This window comes from Sander vitreus, unplaced genomic scaffold (genome assembly GCF_031162955.1).
Source record: "Sander vitreus isolate 19-12246 unplaced genomic scaffold, sanVit1 ctg448_0, whole genome shotgun sequence".
NCBI lineage: Eukaryota > Metazoa > Chordata > Actinopteri > Perciformes > Percidae > Sander > Sander vitreus.
Genome location: NW_027595558.1, coordinates 34,140 through 48,168, shown reverse-complemented (window position 1 = coordinate 48,168; position 14,029 = coordinate 34,140). Strand labels below are relative to the sequence as shown.

Below are 14,029 nucleotides of genomic sequence, written 5' to 3'. Positions count from 1 at the left end.
AAAAACGTCTTGTCGTGGTTTTATTTTGTTTCTGTCGACTTTGAACGAAGTGTTTTTTACGATGCTAAAATGACTGTTTAGTTTTTAGTTTTGTTGAGTCTGGTGGGTTTAGCAAACACGATTTCACGGATGTTTTTATGTTTAAAAAAAGGATCTTACTCTTTAACAGAAAGGTTGACCTCCTTAGAAATCCTTTCCATAATGTTGTCAGACACTTAGAATAATAATCAGAGTCTGTCAGCGGCAAAAACAGAACTTTTGTGAAGGTAAATACAAGCTGGACAATTACTATTAACTTACATTGTAGCTTGTTTCTCTGCTGCAGAATGCAGCGATCTCTCTTAATACTGGACCAATGTCAAAGACTGGTGTTCCCATCAGTCACTTAGACACAAACACATAGGAAAATAGGGTTGAAAAAAAACAGTAGTTACCCTTTAATACAACGCTCACGTGTACATGGAAACTGTTTTCGGTTGCTGTAACTGTTCTTCCTGTTCATTCTGGGGACAAAACAAAGTCCTCTGTCAAAATGTGCTCTAATGTTTTGCTGTTAACTTCAGATAAACTCTTTTTGTCCTCAATCTGTTACTTTGGGATTACATTAGAAGAGAACTCTTGTTTTTTTGACGAGAGGAGTTGCAGTGACTGTTTCTTTTGATGTTCGTATGTCAGCATTGTTTAAAGACATAACTCGAAAAAAAACGGTGAGCCTTTTCTCTTCGACAGGACGTTATGGAAACCAGGGTAAAGTTGGGAGAGCTGGATAGCAGTCTTGTCCAAGTCCAAAGTTGTGTGTGTGTTGTGCGTTTGTTCCCCGTTACAGATCTGTCCGTGCACTGGCGGCTGCGGGAGCGAACTTGGGCATTAGCTCTGTGATTTTGCGGATGAAGTCGGACTTTTCGGCGCAGCCTTTGCAGGACTCGCCCCACTCCTCCAGGATCTTCTTCAGGTCCTTCACTTTAAGCTTCTTCAGGTCCACTGTGGTCAGGTCCAGCTGTTTGTCTACGCGGGACACACAAAATTATCACCATACATATATACACACACCTCTCTATCTATCCACACACATACATACACACACACACATATACACATATATATATATATATATATATATATATATGTGTGTGTGTGTGTCGTGTGTGTGTGTGTGTATGTATACACACATACATATATATAAAAAACCCTTAAGTAGGTATGAGTGGTGGATTGTAACTAAGTACTGAGTACTAAGTACAAATTTGACAGAGACAAACACTGAAAAGATGGAAAATATGGCACCGAGAATGAAAACTCTAGGAAAGTGTTTTTAAATAAAAAAAAAGGTAGAAATTTTGAGTTTCCTTACCATATTTCAGCTCACAGATCTGACTGTCCTTCTTCTTGAGTTTCTCGCAGATCTTCTCCACTGGGGCATGGTAGCTCAGAGGCTTGGACACCTCGTTGATCATCTTGGTGGCTGCATCGCTCGTTGCCCCGATGTAGTAACACTAGACACGAGAAATGGGGAGAAAGAAATCCAATGGGATAGTTTTTATAGGGTTAACCATGTAAGAATCTCTCAGGGGCTCATTCCGACTCCCAGGACTTTTGTAGCTAAATATATATCATATGTTGTGTCTAGGGATGCACTGAATCCAGGATTCGGCTTCTGATTGGGCTGAATATTGGGCTTTTTGACGGGGTTGGGTTTCTGCCGACCTAAGAATTTTTCCCACCGAACCCTACGCTGGTCGACGTAATGACGGCGCCGTTGATTACAGGAAGGTGTTTACGTAGGTGGAGCGTTCAATGCAGCAGACTGTGAGGAAGTGGAAATGGAACTGGTGAGCAGAAAAAGTGTTGTTTGGCAGTACTTTCAGTCAAAAGAAGGCCATTCAAGTCCAGCTACATGTTCAATCTGCAATGCTGATTAGTCTGGTGGTGGCGAGGACCCTAAACAATACACAACATCACCGCTGTTACAACATCTGGTATGAAACATCTGGAAGAATACGAGCTGAGCATGAAGGAATCTACAGCAGCCAAAATGCAGCAACTTCAGGTAAATAAAATGAAAAATACACTGCTGTGGGCGTTGTTTGGCGCACGTTGGGCCTCCGTTAACAGTGTGAAACCAAATCTTACCGGATCAAATGTAGACAATGGAACAGAAACATGAACCTCGATCCGGTCCTTGGTTTCGGACTTTTCCGGTGTGAAAGCCCCCCCTAAGTAACCACGACAGTAAACATTTATTTGACAGTATTATCTGTGGTTACTCACAAAGCGGTTGTCTTTGCCTTTAGCCTCTTTGCAGCTCTTTACGATGGCGTTCTCAATGTCTGCGGCGTTGAACTTTACGTTGTTGTCTTTTAGCGATTGGTAAAACTTCCCCAGAAAGGAAATACACACTGAAACAGAAAGGGAAAATGCGTATTAAAAACAACTTTCAAGAGGCGACCAGAGGTAGGAGATTTAATCCTCACAGGAGTCCAACGTAGTGACAGATAAACAAGTTATGACTCAAATATTGTGCGATTTCTGCTGTGAGTGTTGGGTTTGTTATTCTTTCTAATTGATATATTGATTCAATCATCAACAATCTAATATAATCGATGCAGGCCGGACAGAGGGATTACCAGGAAGATGGAAGAGGGAGGAGAGAAGGAAGGAAGGAAAGAAGGGAGGAAGGAAAGTAGGAAATAAGTAGGGAAGGGAGGAAGGAAAGTAGCTGCAAAATCAAAAATATCGATACATATCATCTTTAAGTTGCGCCTTTATTTTGAAATTACCACCTTGCCAGCCTGCTTCAAGTCCTCAACCATCATCCCTGTTCCCAAGAAGCCAAGGACCACAGGACTACAGACCCGTCGCCCTGACCTCTGTGGTTATGAAGTCCTTTGAGCGCCTTGTGCTTTCACACCTCAAAGCCATCACCGACCCCCTCCTGGACCCCCTGCAGTCAACCTGGCCCTACACTACATCCTCCAGCACCTGGACTCCACAGGAACCTACGCCAGGATCCTGTTTGTGGACTTCAGCTCTGCCTTTAACACCATCATCCCCGCTCTGCTCCAGGAGAAGCTCTCCCAGCTAGGCGTGCCTGACTCCACCTGCAGGTGGATCACTAATACATACTGTGTACATATACTTATATTGTTTATACCTATACTTATATTGTTTAATATTCCATTTAGAGAATGTGTGACATGCACCAACAACACCAAAACAAATTCCTTGTGTTAAAAACGTACTTGGCAATAAAACCCTTTCTGATTCTGATATATTTATACTTTGTTTCTTAATATTTTAAGTGTTACTGAATAGGCAGACTTTGTGATATCAGAAAATATTGTAGTATTGTCCAAACAATTGATATAATATCGTATTGTGATACAACTTGTGATTTAATCCCACACCAACATTTGAGATAATGGTAAACAATGTTGGGGGGGTTTGCAATGTTGGTTGGGCAAAACAAGCCTGTCATCCGGCAACCGTTAAGGAACACGCCGACTTATTGGGACTTATTCACCGTATCCCCCAGTTAGATAAGTCCATACATACCCTTCTCATCGTAGCAGTGCTTCGCCTTCTAAGAATATAGGTCCCAGTATGTTTATGGTTAGAAGATGGCTCTGTCTCATGTGACCTTGTTATTTGTACACGCTGTGACTATACAAATCACAACATGTGAATAGGAACATGTTGGCGTTACTTTGTCACTTATTGGGAGCAGTAGGCTAGATGGAGCCGGTTACCTCCAGGATCTGTGCTAAGCTAGGCTAGATGGAGCCAGTTACCTCCAGGATCTGTGCTAAGCTAGGCGGGGGCGTCAGACAGAGTTATGACACGCACGGCGATGAGAAGGGTATGTATGGCCTTGTCTAACTCTAAGGGATACGGGGAATAAGACAAAGTCCCAATAAGTCAACGTGTTCCTTTAATGTTGAACCCTGGTAAGTTTAATTTCTAGGATTGCTCCGGTGCCGCCGAAAAGTCCCCTTCCTCTGTCTTAGTGTTGGTGTTCTAACCTCCGGCTGATTTGTGAGGACTATGGTTAACTGCTCCTCAGATCTCTGCAGGGTAAATCCAGACAGCTAGCTAGACTATCTGTCCAATCGGAGTTCTGTGCAAAACGCTTGATAAAAAATACTTTAGTCGAGGACAGAAATTATGAACTCCCCTTTAAATTTCTGTCTGACATTTTATATCAGTCAACGTGCTGCTGACAGCAATAAATACTAGAATACATACGAATAACCGTGCGTTATTATTATATGTACGAGTGGTTCTTGAGAACAGCTTGCTCTTTTCAATACACCGTGACACTACATAATCAAATTCCCCAGAGTTTCACAGCTCTGTTTGCCTCGCAGCTCCATGAAATAGACTTACACTGTGGTTTACTTATCTGATACTGTCAGCGGGCGCGGAACACAGTCAAATCTATATAATAGAAACAATGCAAATGTGTGTGTGTGTGTGTGTGTGGGCACACTGACAGTGGAGTAGCACCCTCCTTTTAGCTACAGATTATGTTAAATTCACCAGAATGCAGTAAATTAAAGTGATGCTGAATGTTTTCTGGGGGAGACCCCCAAATTACAATGTGCCCCAAAAACAACATTGAAAACCAAACCTACGCCCATGAACGAACATAATCAGTAGGGGTGGGGGGGAAATCGATACAGCATAGTATCGCGGTATTTTCCGTGGCAATACTGTATCGATACACAGACACCAAGTATCGATCTATCATTATATATGTGTTGGTCAGTCTGTCTGCTTGACAATCCCATTTTGCAGCGATACAATTGAAGTGAGATGAACAAACAGAGAAATGTATCTTTTTAGATAAAACAGATGTTAACAAAGTTGTCCTTTGGGAAAATAATTTGAAAAATTTGAATAATATTATATCATAAGGTAAGTATCGTGATATCATATCGTGAGGCCTCTGGTGATTCCCACCCCTAATAATCAGCAGATTAAACGATAATAATAAAAAAAAAAAAGCTTCAATATTATAATAGTTATAACATCACACTATAGGCTGGGGGGTGTATGATCATGGTTGATTTAAGAAATAAAATGCATGTTCATTCCTGGATTCAAAGCCTGAACGTCTACCAGTCTCAGGATTGTATGTCCAAAAGACTGTTTTTGTAAGCAGCACACAGGTAGCTTTGGATGTTTTTCTGTCCGGAAATCTGTGAGCATCACACAAATACGTTACACCGCCACTTTAAAAACCTTTCTCAGTCATTACCAACCGTTTCTACACTTCATATAAAGTCCCAGACTCTGTAAAAGGAGATTTCTGCTCCCTGTGATAACATAAAAGTTGCCATTTAGCTGTTTTTTGTAGCATCTATAGCTACCTGAAGCTAGCGCACAAAAACCTACCTTCACACTCTCCGTCTTTCAGGGCTTCAGCGGGACCAGGCACGAGAGAGAGCGCGAGAGCCACCGACAACCCGCTTAAACACAACATTTTCGGGCACGAATAACTCGAACAACGTTTATATTTTCTTATCTAACCGCTGCTGGAAGAAAAACAACTCATTCGTACTCATGAATCGCTACAGACGCCGGTAAAGTGTGCAGCGTTCCTGATTGTACAGGGTTTCCGGTGCAACGTCACACTATGTCGGCGTGTTATTGGTCCAGAGGTGTAACTCGTTCCGTGTTCTTCCACGCATTTTGCTGTGATTGGTCGAAGGCAGAACATTCCGGGAACAACGTCCAGTTGGCGCCGTCTGATTGGGCCACATCCGCCCGAGCTCTGATACAGATACATATAAAATAAGAACTTAGTTTTATATTTAAATTGTATACAGAATAAGACATATAATTATGTATTGTTATAATATAATATAATACGGTAAAAATAAATTTAAACTATCGAAGTTTAAAAAGAGGATTTTAAGTGAGCATCCGTTAGGACTTTCGTATTTAAAAAAAAAAAAAAAAATGAATAAGAAAAATAAATAAAAAATAAAAATAAATAAAAAATAATAAAAATGAAGATTTTTTTTAAATTAAAAAAGATTTTCGTGTCTAAAAATGTAATAGAAAAAAGATTAAAAAACATTTTTAAACAGAAAACTAATGAAGAAAAAACACTTGCATATTTAAAAATAAAAAATAAGAAAAGTTATAAAAATAAAAAATATATGAAAAATAATAAAAACAATAAAAGACTCATGTTGAACAAAAATAAGATAAATAGATAAATAAATAAGGAATAAAAACGATACAAATAACTACAAAGACTTTCATATTAAAAATATATGAAAAATAATAAAAACTAAGGAAAAAATAGATAAATAAGGAATAAAAACAAGACAAATACATAAATAAAAAGACAAAAAAAAAGGCAAAACGTTTGCTGTTTTACTTCAAATATTAGATTTTTTTCTACATAATAAAGAAAATAAATATTTTTAAAAATCTCTTCCCGTTTGATTAATTTCTTACTGTTGAACGGTCTCTTTATTTATTTCTCCTTGTTTTTGTAATCTTTTCCTCCATCACCACAGGATGGCGCTGTTTCCTTCTTTAGTGTAAGACAAAAACAAAGTATTAGGGTCAAATAAAAGTATTATATTAATGTATATGTATTATTAAATACATGTTGGACTTTTGGTTTTTAAAGCACACAAAGGTAGAGCGTTACAGAGAATTACAGCATGACAGTCACACTGAGCCAAATTCATTTCATGTTGGAACAGCAGCTGCAAAGATGAATCTATTAGTTCTGAACTACTACATGAGTCACCAACTATTTTAATAATCGATTAATCGGTTTGAGCCGTTTTATGAAAATAAAGTCAAACTTCTCTGATGTCAGCGTGTTAAACGTGAATATGTTCTAGTTTCTTCTCTCCTCTGTGACAGGAAACTGAAGATCTTTGAGCTTTTGACACTTTTTGATGTTTTTCTGTTGACACATTGTCTGTGTGTGAATAGACGCTGTTGTTCATTATTTGTCCTTTGACTGAAGAGACAAAGACGCATTTTCCAACAAAAAACAGTTTTCTTCTTTATTGAGAGAAAGTGAATGCAGACAGGTGACGTTCACAGCTCACGACACCACAAACACTCGGTGTTACAAGTTTCATCATTCCTGCTATCATCTTCGTCTGCACCGAGAGCCAAAGCCCCTTCGGCTGGCATTGAAACAACGGAGCACAAAAAAAAAGGCAAAAGTCAAAACAAATGAGAAATAAATGGGAATCATTTTTAATGAAATGAAAAGGAGAGGGGGGGGAGGGGACAACGGAAACATTTCATCCTGGGTTTAAACATCAGTTCACGTTGTATATTTAATTTAAATCACAACTCTCACGTCTGAGCCGTTCTCCTAAACTCTACTGACATTCCTTCTTTTCCCTCAACAACAGAAAACCTCTTTACCTTTATATTCATTTACTCTGATATTATAATTATCTTCTCTTTTTGTTTCGTCTCTCTCTTAAGTGTACATCATCTCGGCCATGTGTGACATCTTCTTGGGGATGTAGAGATAATACTCCATGTAGCCAGAAAGGTCCTCTATCGTGATGTCGTCCACGTAGGTGCGCGCCTGCTCCGAGCACGAGCGCGGGGAGCCCGACGACGGCGACAACGAAGCGTTGCCGTTGGCGCTGAGAGTTCTGGCGTCTCCACCGCCGCTCGCCAGGCTCCCCTCGCACTCTAACGTGGCGTTGCGGAGCCCCGTGAAGGAGTACACCTCCACGCCGCTCCAGCCCGGACGATGTTGCGACCGACACCGGCACTGAGACGGAGATTCGGCTGCCGCCTGCCGGCGTTCCTCCTCCGGGGGTTCCGAGCTGTTCTGCCACGCGCAGGAGCAGGGGGGGCGGGGGATTTCTGCGGCACCGCCGCGGCTGTGGAGCTCCGATAAAGCGCGGAAGTCAGCAGCGTCGGCGTCCGCGGGGCGGGATGTCTGCGGCGCTTCTGCTTCCTCGCAAGCACTTTTTTCCGAACCGCTCTCCTCGCTCGACTCTCCCCCGTCCTTCCTGGGGGATGATGTCGCGCCGGGGGTCTTCTTTGGGGGCGGGCGCGGGGAAACCGCGGCTCCGACGTGCGTCTCGTACTCGGCGCGGGAGCCAAAGACGAGCGGGGAGATGTGGCCGGGAGCGGCTGAAGGAGAGAGCTCTTTCTGGGCGGGGTTAGCAACGTCGCAGGCGGGACGAGGCTCCGCCCCCTCGGGCACAGCCAAGCGCTGGTGCTTCAGGCAGCCGCGCGGAGGCGACAGCGCCGAGCCGGCGGCGGCGGCGCTGCAGTAGGTGAACTTGGGAGGGTGCAGGATGGGCGACTTGGAGCGCCGACGTCGCTGCGTTCTGGACGCTCCTCGGGACGTTTTCCTCATGCAGCTAAAGAGGAAAGAGAGAGAAAACATGTAGTAATCATAACACACACACACACACACACACACACACACACACACACACACAGTGTTCTTTAACCCCCCGATGTAGCACAAATAGACTTTATATTTCACAGTTACTGTTTTCTGTCAGATCGTTTATATAACGAAAAGAGACGGATGGACTGAGGAAACAGTCAGCTGTTCCCCAAACTCCCGGCCAGTTCACAGCTTGTGTTTGGCGTTTTAAAACTTAGATGGAGGCAGTGATGTTTCCTGTTTCCTGTACGGGACTCTCACGCCGCCTCAAAACACACCCACAAGTCTGATCTCCGTTACATGATTGGCCACCGTTGAAGCCGTCTCAACTTTTCGCCGCAGGCCCGCTGCGTTTTTCGTCTGCCACCTGCAGCCTAAACGCACTACCCCCTCCCGTTCAAAATGAATGGAAAGAGGTGCGGTTTCGACGCCCCGTCTGACAGCAGACGCAGGCAGCGTGAATGCACACGTAAGACTTTGAGATCAGCCCCGTCTACAATTTAAAAAAGGAAAAGTCAAACACTTTTGCGTTACAACGAGCGGTTTTTAGTCGACTCGAGCGACAGAACAAATATCCACAATTTCCGTCAAAATGACGCTATTAAAATAAGACTAACTTAATCACAAAAGAGAAAGCTGACTGAGCACACTTGCTGTTTTTGAACACTGCAACTTCTCCTCGGTAACTTAAACCTTACGGGTAATTTTTGAATATCTTTTTTCTATTTATTTTTTTAGACACGAAAGTCCTTTAATTAAAAAAAAAATGTCTACGATTTTTTCTTTATTTTTCTTATTAAATTTTGTTTTTTTTTCATTTATTTTTCTTTTTAAAATGTATTTTTTTATCTTTTTTTCTATTTTTTTAGATACAATTTAATAGAAAAAAATAATAATATAAATATTTTCTTTATTTTTACTATGTTTTATTTATTTTTCTTATTTCATTTTTTATTTATTTCTTTAGATATATAATTCCTAACGGATGCTCAGTTAAAGTCCTCTTTTTAAACTTCCATACATTTACTTTTACAGTATTATAACAATACATAATTATATGTATTACACTGTATACAATTTAAATATGAAACAGTAAGTTGTTATTTAAAAAAAAATGACGCTATTATAAGAATAAAAATAAATTATAATAAAAATAACAAGAACTTAAAGAGAGAGTTGACTGAGCAACTTCTCCTCTGTAACTTTAACCCCCCCAACAACCTACCCGTGCCAGTTGTCCTTCGGGCAGCCGAGTTTGGGCTTCGCTCCGCTGGCGTCGAGACAAGCGCGTGATGCCGCTCTGGGAGCCAGCGCCTCCGACACACTCCCCGCTCCGGGTAAACTGCAAAGAGGAAGGACACATAGAAACTTTATTGTTCATATTTTCCTCATATTGTGCAGCCCTAGTCAGTGCAGGTTGCTGTTATTTACCTCTCAGCATCGACCCTCAGCTTCTTAAACGCCGTCTGCAGCGTTTCCTCCTCGCAGTCCTTCCCTCCTGCCTCCATGGTGGGAGGAGGCCGCTCTGACCAGCCACCCAGCTACACACACACACACACACACACACACACACACACACACACACACACACACACACACACATTTCGTATGCAACAGTTATTTTGTATGTATATATTTGTTTATTTCATATTAATGTTTAAACATGTGTTTGTTTATGTATTCAACATTCACCAAGGCAAATTCCACGTAAGTGTAATTTATTGAGGCAATAAAAAGCAATTTTTCTGATTCTGATGTAAACAGTGTGTTTCATAACAAGCAGTCCTAGAAGGGATACAGCTACGGCGACGACAGTTAGGTTTAGGCACCAAAACGACTAGCTAATTGACTAGTTGAGTTGAGGGAAAAGATCGTGGTTTGGATTTAAAAACTCCCGAGGAACGAACAAGCGTTTTCTGTATTAACATATTATTATTATTATTATTATTATATTACCCGAGTTTATGCGTAACTTCCGACCGTAGCTGTATCCCTTCTAGCCACAACGCACTCCCACCCTATTGGCTAATGCTAGCAAGTTACTTTTGGCTGCTAAGCTAACTGGCCACAGAACGTCGTTTAGAAACGATTTAAAATACGGGAGGTGATACTTACGGTTCAGGATATCCTGGTCGCAGTAAAGAGAGAGATATACCCGGTGGGTATAAAGGGTGTTTCCCTGACAACAGGCCTCTTTGGATGTTGACTAGCCAGCGAGGCTAGCTAGCGACAGCTAACCAGCTAACAAGACGTGAAGGGCTAACGTTAGCTCTGTTCGAAAAACACGAACTGTGCCTTTATTAAAAGACTGCGCGCGGAAGGTTTTCACCCGTATCACAAAGTTGCTCACGACTGAGTCCAAAGTCCCGAGTTACAACAGAGATCAACAGCGCAGAAGTTTAGGCGTAATTTAGCCTTTTTAATGGCGACTCCTTCACCTTGTTTACAGTCGAACCGCAGTGACTCTGCAACAACGCCGCTGACGTCACCAGCCAGTGACTCACACCCTGACGTCACTCCCTTCTGTTTATGTTCGTGTTCGAAAAACTATCAAAACAAATGATATCGGATGTAGATATTACATATTTAAGTCTCTTAAATGTAGGTAACAAAGAATAAATGCATTTTTATATAAGTAATATCTACTCGGAGCTATTTACTTAAGGAACACCTGCTGTCACTATTTTTTAGTCAAGTCTGTTATACAGGTGCTGATCATATAATTAGAATATCATGAAAAAGTTGATTTATTTCAGTAATTCCATTCAAGAAGTGAAACTTGTATAATGTATACATTCATTCCACACAGACTGATATATTTCAAGTGTTTATTTATTTTACTCTTGATGATTAGAACTGACAACTAATGAAAACCCCAAATTCAGTATCTCAGAAAAATAGAATATTGTGACAAGGTTCAATATTGAAGACACCTGGTGCCACTCTAACCAGCTGATTAACTCAAAACACCTGCAAAGGCCTTTAAATGGTCCCTCAGTCTAGTTCTGTAGCTACACAATCATGGGGAAGACTGCTGACTTGACAGCTGTCCAAAAGACGGCCATTGACACCTTGGACAAGGAGGGCAAGACACAAAAGGTCATTGCTAAAGAGGCTGGCTGTTCACAGAGCTCTGTGTCCAAGCACATTAATAGAGAGGTGAAGGGAAGGAAAAGATGTGGTAGAAAAAAGTGTACAAGCAATAGGGATAACCGCACCCTGGAGAGGATGGTGAAACAAAACCCATTCAAAAATGTGGGGGGGATTCACAAAGAGTGGACTGAAGCTGGAGACAGTGCTTCAAGAACCACCACGCACAGACGTAAGCAAGACATGGGTTTCAGCTGTCGCATTCCTTGTGTCAAGTCACTCCTGAACAAGACACAGCGTCAGAAGCATCTCACCTGGGCTAAAGACAAAAAGGACTGGACTGCTGCTGAGTCCAAAGTTATGTTCTCTGATGAAAGTACATTTTACATTTCCTTTGGAAATCAAGGTCCCAGAGTCTGGAGGAAGAGAGGAGAGGCACAGAATCCACGTTGCTTGAAGTCCAGTGTAAAGTTTCCACAGTCAGTGATGGTTTGGGGTGCCATGTCATCTGCTGGTGTTGGTCCACTGTGTTTTCTGAGGTCCAGGGTCAACGCAGCCGTCTACCAGGAAGTTTTAGAGCACTTCATGCTTCCTGCTGCTGACCAACTTTATGGAGATGCAGATTTCATTTTCCAACAGGACTTGGCACCTTCACACAGTGTCAAAGCTACCAGTACCTGGTTTAAGGACCATGGTATCCCTGTTCTTAATTGGCCAGCAAACTCGCCTGACCTTAACCCTATAGAAAATCTATGAGGTATTGTGAAGAGGAAGATGCGATGCTCCAGACCCAACAATGCAGAAGAGCTGAAGGCCACTACAAAGGATTTCTAATAAGGGAATAAGTTCCACTCTCTCATTACTTCCGGCTTCTGAACTGGTTGCAGTTCCACCAGAGTTCCACATAGGGGGCGCTCACAGGCCAGTGCAGAATGAATGGGACTCTATGGAGCTATAACCCTCAAAATCCACTTTTCTCAGGATATCATTTTTTGTCTAGTAATTTTAATGTTGCATTCGAAAGGGGAGGCTAAGAAAATACACACTGCTGGGTGTTAGATTATTTTAAAGTGACTTTTTTAAAAGCCTTTTAAAAATGTCAATGACGTCATACACATATACGGCCAGAGAAACTGCTTTACGGCAAGTTAATACAACACAGCTGACAGGTTAGTCTCTCTCTGTTAATACAACACAGCTGACAGGTTAGACTCTCCCTGTTAATACAACACAGCTGACAGGTTAGTCTCTCTCTGTTAATACAACACAGCTGACAGGTTAGACTCTCCCTGTTAATACAACACAGCTGACAGGTTAGACTCTCTGTTAATACAACACAGCTGACAGGTTAGACTCTCCCTGTTAATACAACACAGCTGACAGGTTAGACTCTCCATGTTAATACAACACAGCTGACAGGTTAGTCTCTCTCTGTTAATACAACACAGCTGACAGGTTAGTCTCTCTCTGTTAATACAACACAGCTGACAGGTTAGACTCTCCCTGTTAATACAACACAGCTGACAGGTTAGTCTCTCTCTGTTAATACAACACAGCTGACAGGTTAGTCTCTCTCTGTTAATACAACACAGCTGACAGGTTAGACTCTCCCTGTTAATACACGTGCTAGAAAGAGGTTTGCTAATGTTTTAAAGACCACGCCGAAATATTCACTCTGACATTCTGGTTCTGCTTTGGATGCCGTCAAGCGGGATCTCTGGTCGTAATCAGTCCTTCACTGACCAATCAGCATTCATTAGCAGAATGCTAGCGTGTTATGGGCAACAACGACTCAACCTGTAAGAAATCGAAAGGACATAAGTACTCGTTCATTCAACTTTTCATAGAGTCCCATTCATTTAGCCTCTAGCTCCATAGAGTCCCATTCATTTAGCACTGGACCGCCATCACCCCCAGTGGCACTCTGGTGGAACTGCAACCAAATTCAGTACAATGGGGCTGAATAGGGAGTGGAACGGCTTTTCGTAGTCGGGCTTTGGTGCTCTCTACTACTCCTTCATTCCTTCCTCCACTTCTTTCTTCTTTGAGGTTTATTGTCGGTTGGCAAACAACGATTTGGTACTTTACCGTCACCAACTGGTATGGAGTGTGGATCAGGATGGATGGGTGGATTGATAGATACTTTATTGATCCCAAGGGGAAATTGAAGGTCCCAGTAGCTTAAAGACATACACATACATCATAAACCGAATGATAAAATAACAAATCCACATGAATAATATGGACAATAAAAGAAAAGCTACTAAATAAAAACTCCACATGAATGTACTAAGGGATGTATAAGCATGAGATGCTTGCAGTGACAGGGCAGGGACTGACCCTGTGATTCAGTCTGCATGGTAAGGTGCTCTATGAGAGTGTGTGTCATGGTGGTAGTGCAAATAAGTCCAGTAGTGCAGGGACAAAGTCTAGAGACCAGCATTAAATATGGACAATATAAGAGAATAATGTAGACATATTAATATAAAAACTATAGCAGTGCAAAAAGTGTACAATACTCAAAAGCTATGAAATAAT

The 14,029-nt window shown here is 41.7% G+C and overlaps 2 protein-coding genes across 2 annotated transcripts; both read right to left on the bottom strand.

Annotated features, from left to right (window-relative positions):
- Positions 1 to 408: 408 nt before the first annotated feature.
- Positions 409 to 5,623, bottom strand: manf (mesencephalic astrocyte-derived neurotrophic factor). The gene is made up of 4 exons (XM_078245287.1): positions 5,395 to 5,623; positions 2,269 to 2,396; positions 1,352 to 1,493; positions 409 to 1,005 (listed from the first exon to the last, which is right to left on the bottom strand). The coding sequence occupies exons 1-4, from the start codon at positions 5,480 to 5,482 to the stop codon at positions 821 to 823; spliced, it is 543 nt and encodes a 180-aa protein (XP_078101413.1). The 5' UTR covers positions 5,483 to 5,623; the 3' UTR covers positions 409 to 820.
- Positions 5,624 to 7,020: 1,397 nt separating this feature from the next.
- On the bottom strand, positions 7,021 to 10,895 carry oser1 (oxidative stress responsive serine-rich 1). Its single transcript, XM_078245285.1, has 4 exons — positions 10,517 to 10,895; positions 9,833 to 9,942; positions 9,627 to 9,743; positions 7,021 to 8,369 (listed from the first exon to the last, which is right to left on the bottom strand). The coding sequence occupies exons 2-4, from the start codon at positions 9,907 to 9,909 to the stop codon at positions 7,466 to 7,468; spliced, it is 1,098 nt and encodes a 365-aa protein (XP_078101411.1). The 5' UTR covers positions 9,910 to 9,942; positions 10,517 to 10,895; the 3' UTR covers positions 7,021 to 7,465.
- Positions 10,896 to 14,029: the final 3,134 nt, after the last annotated feature.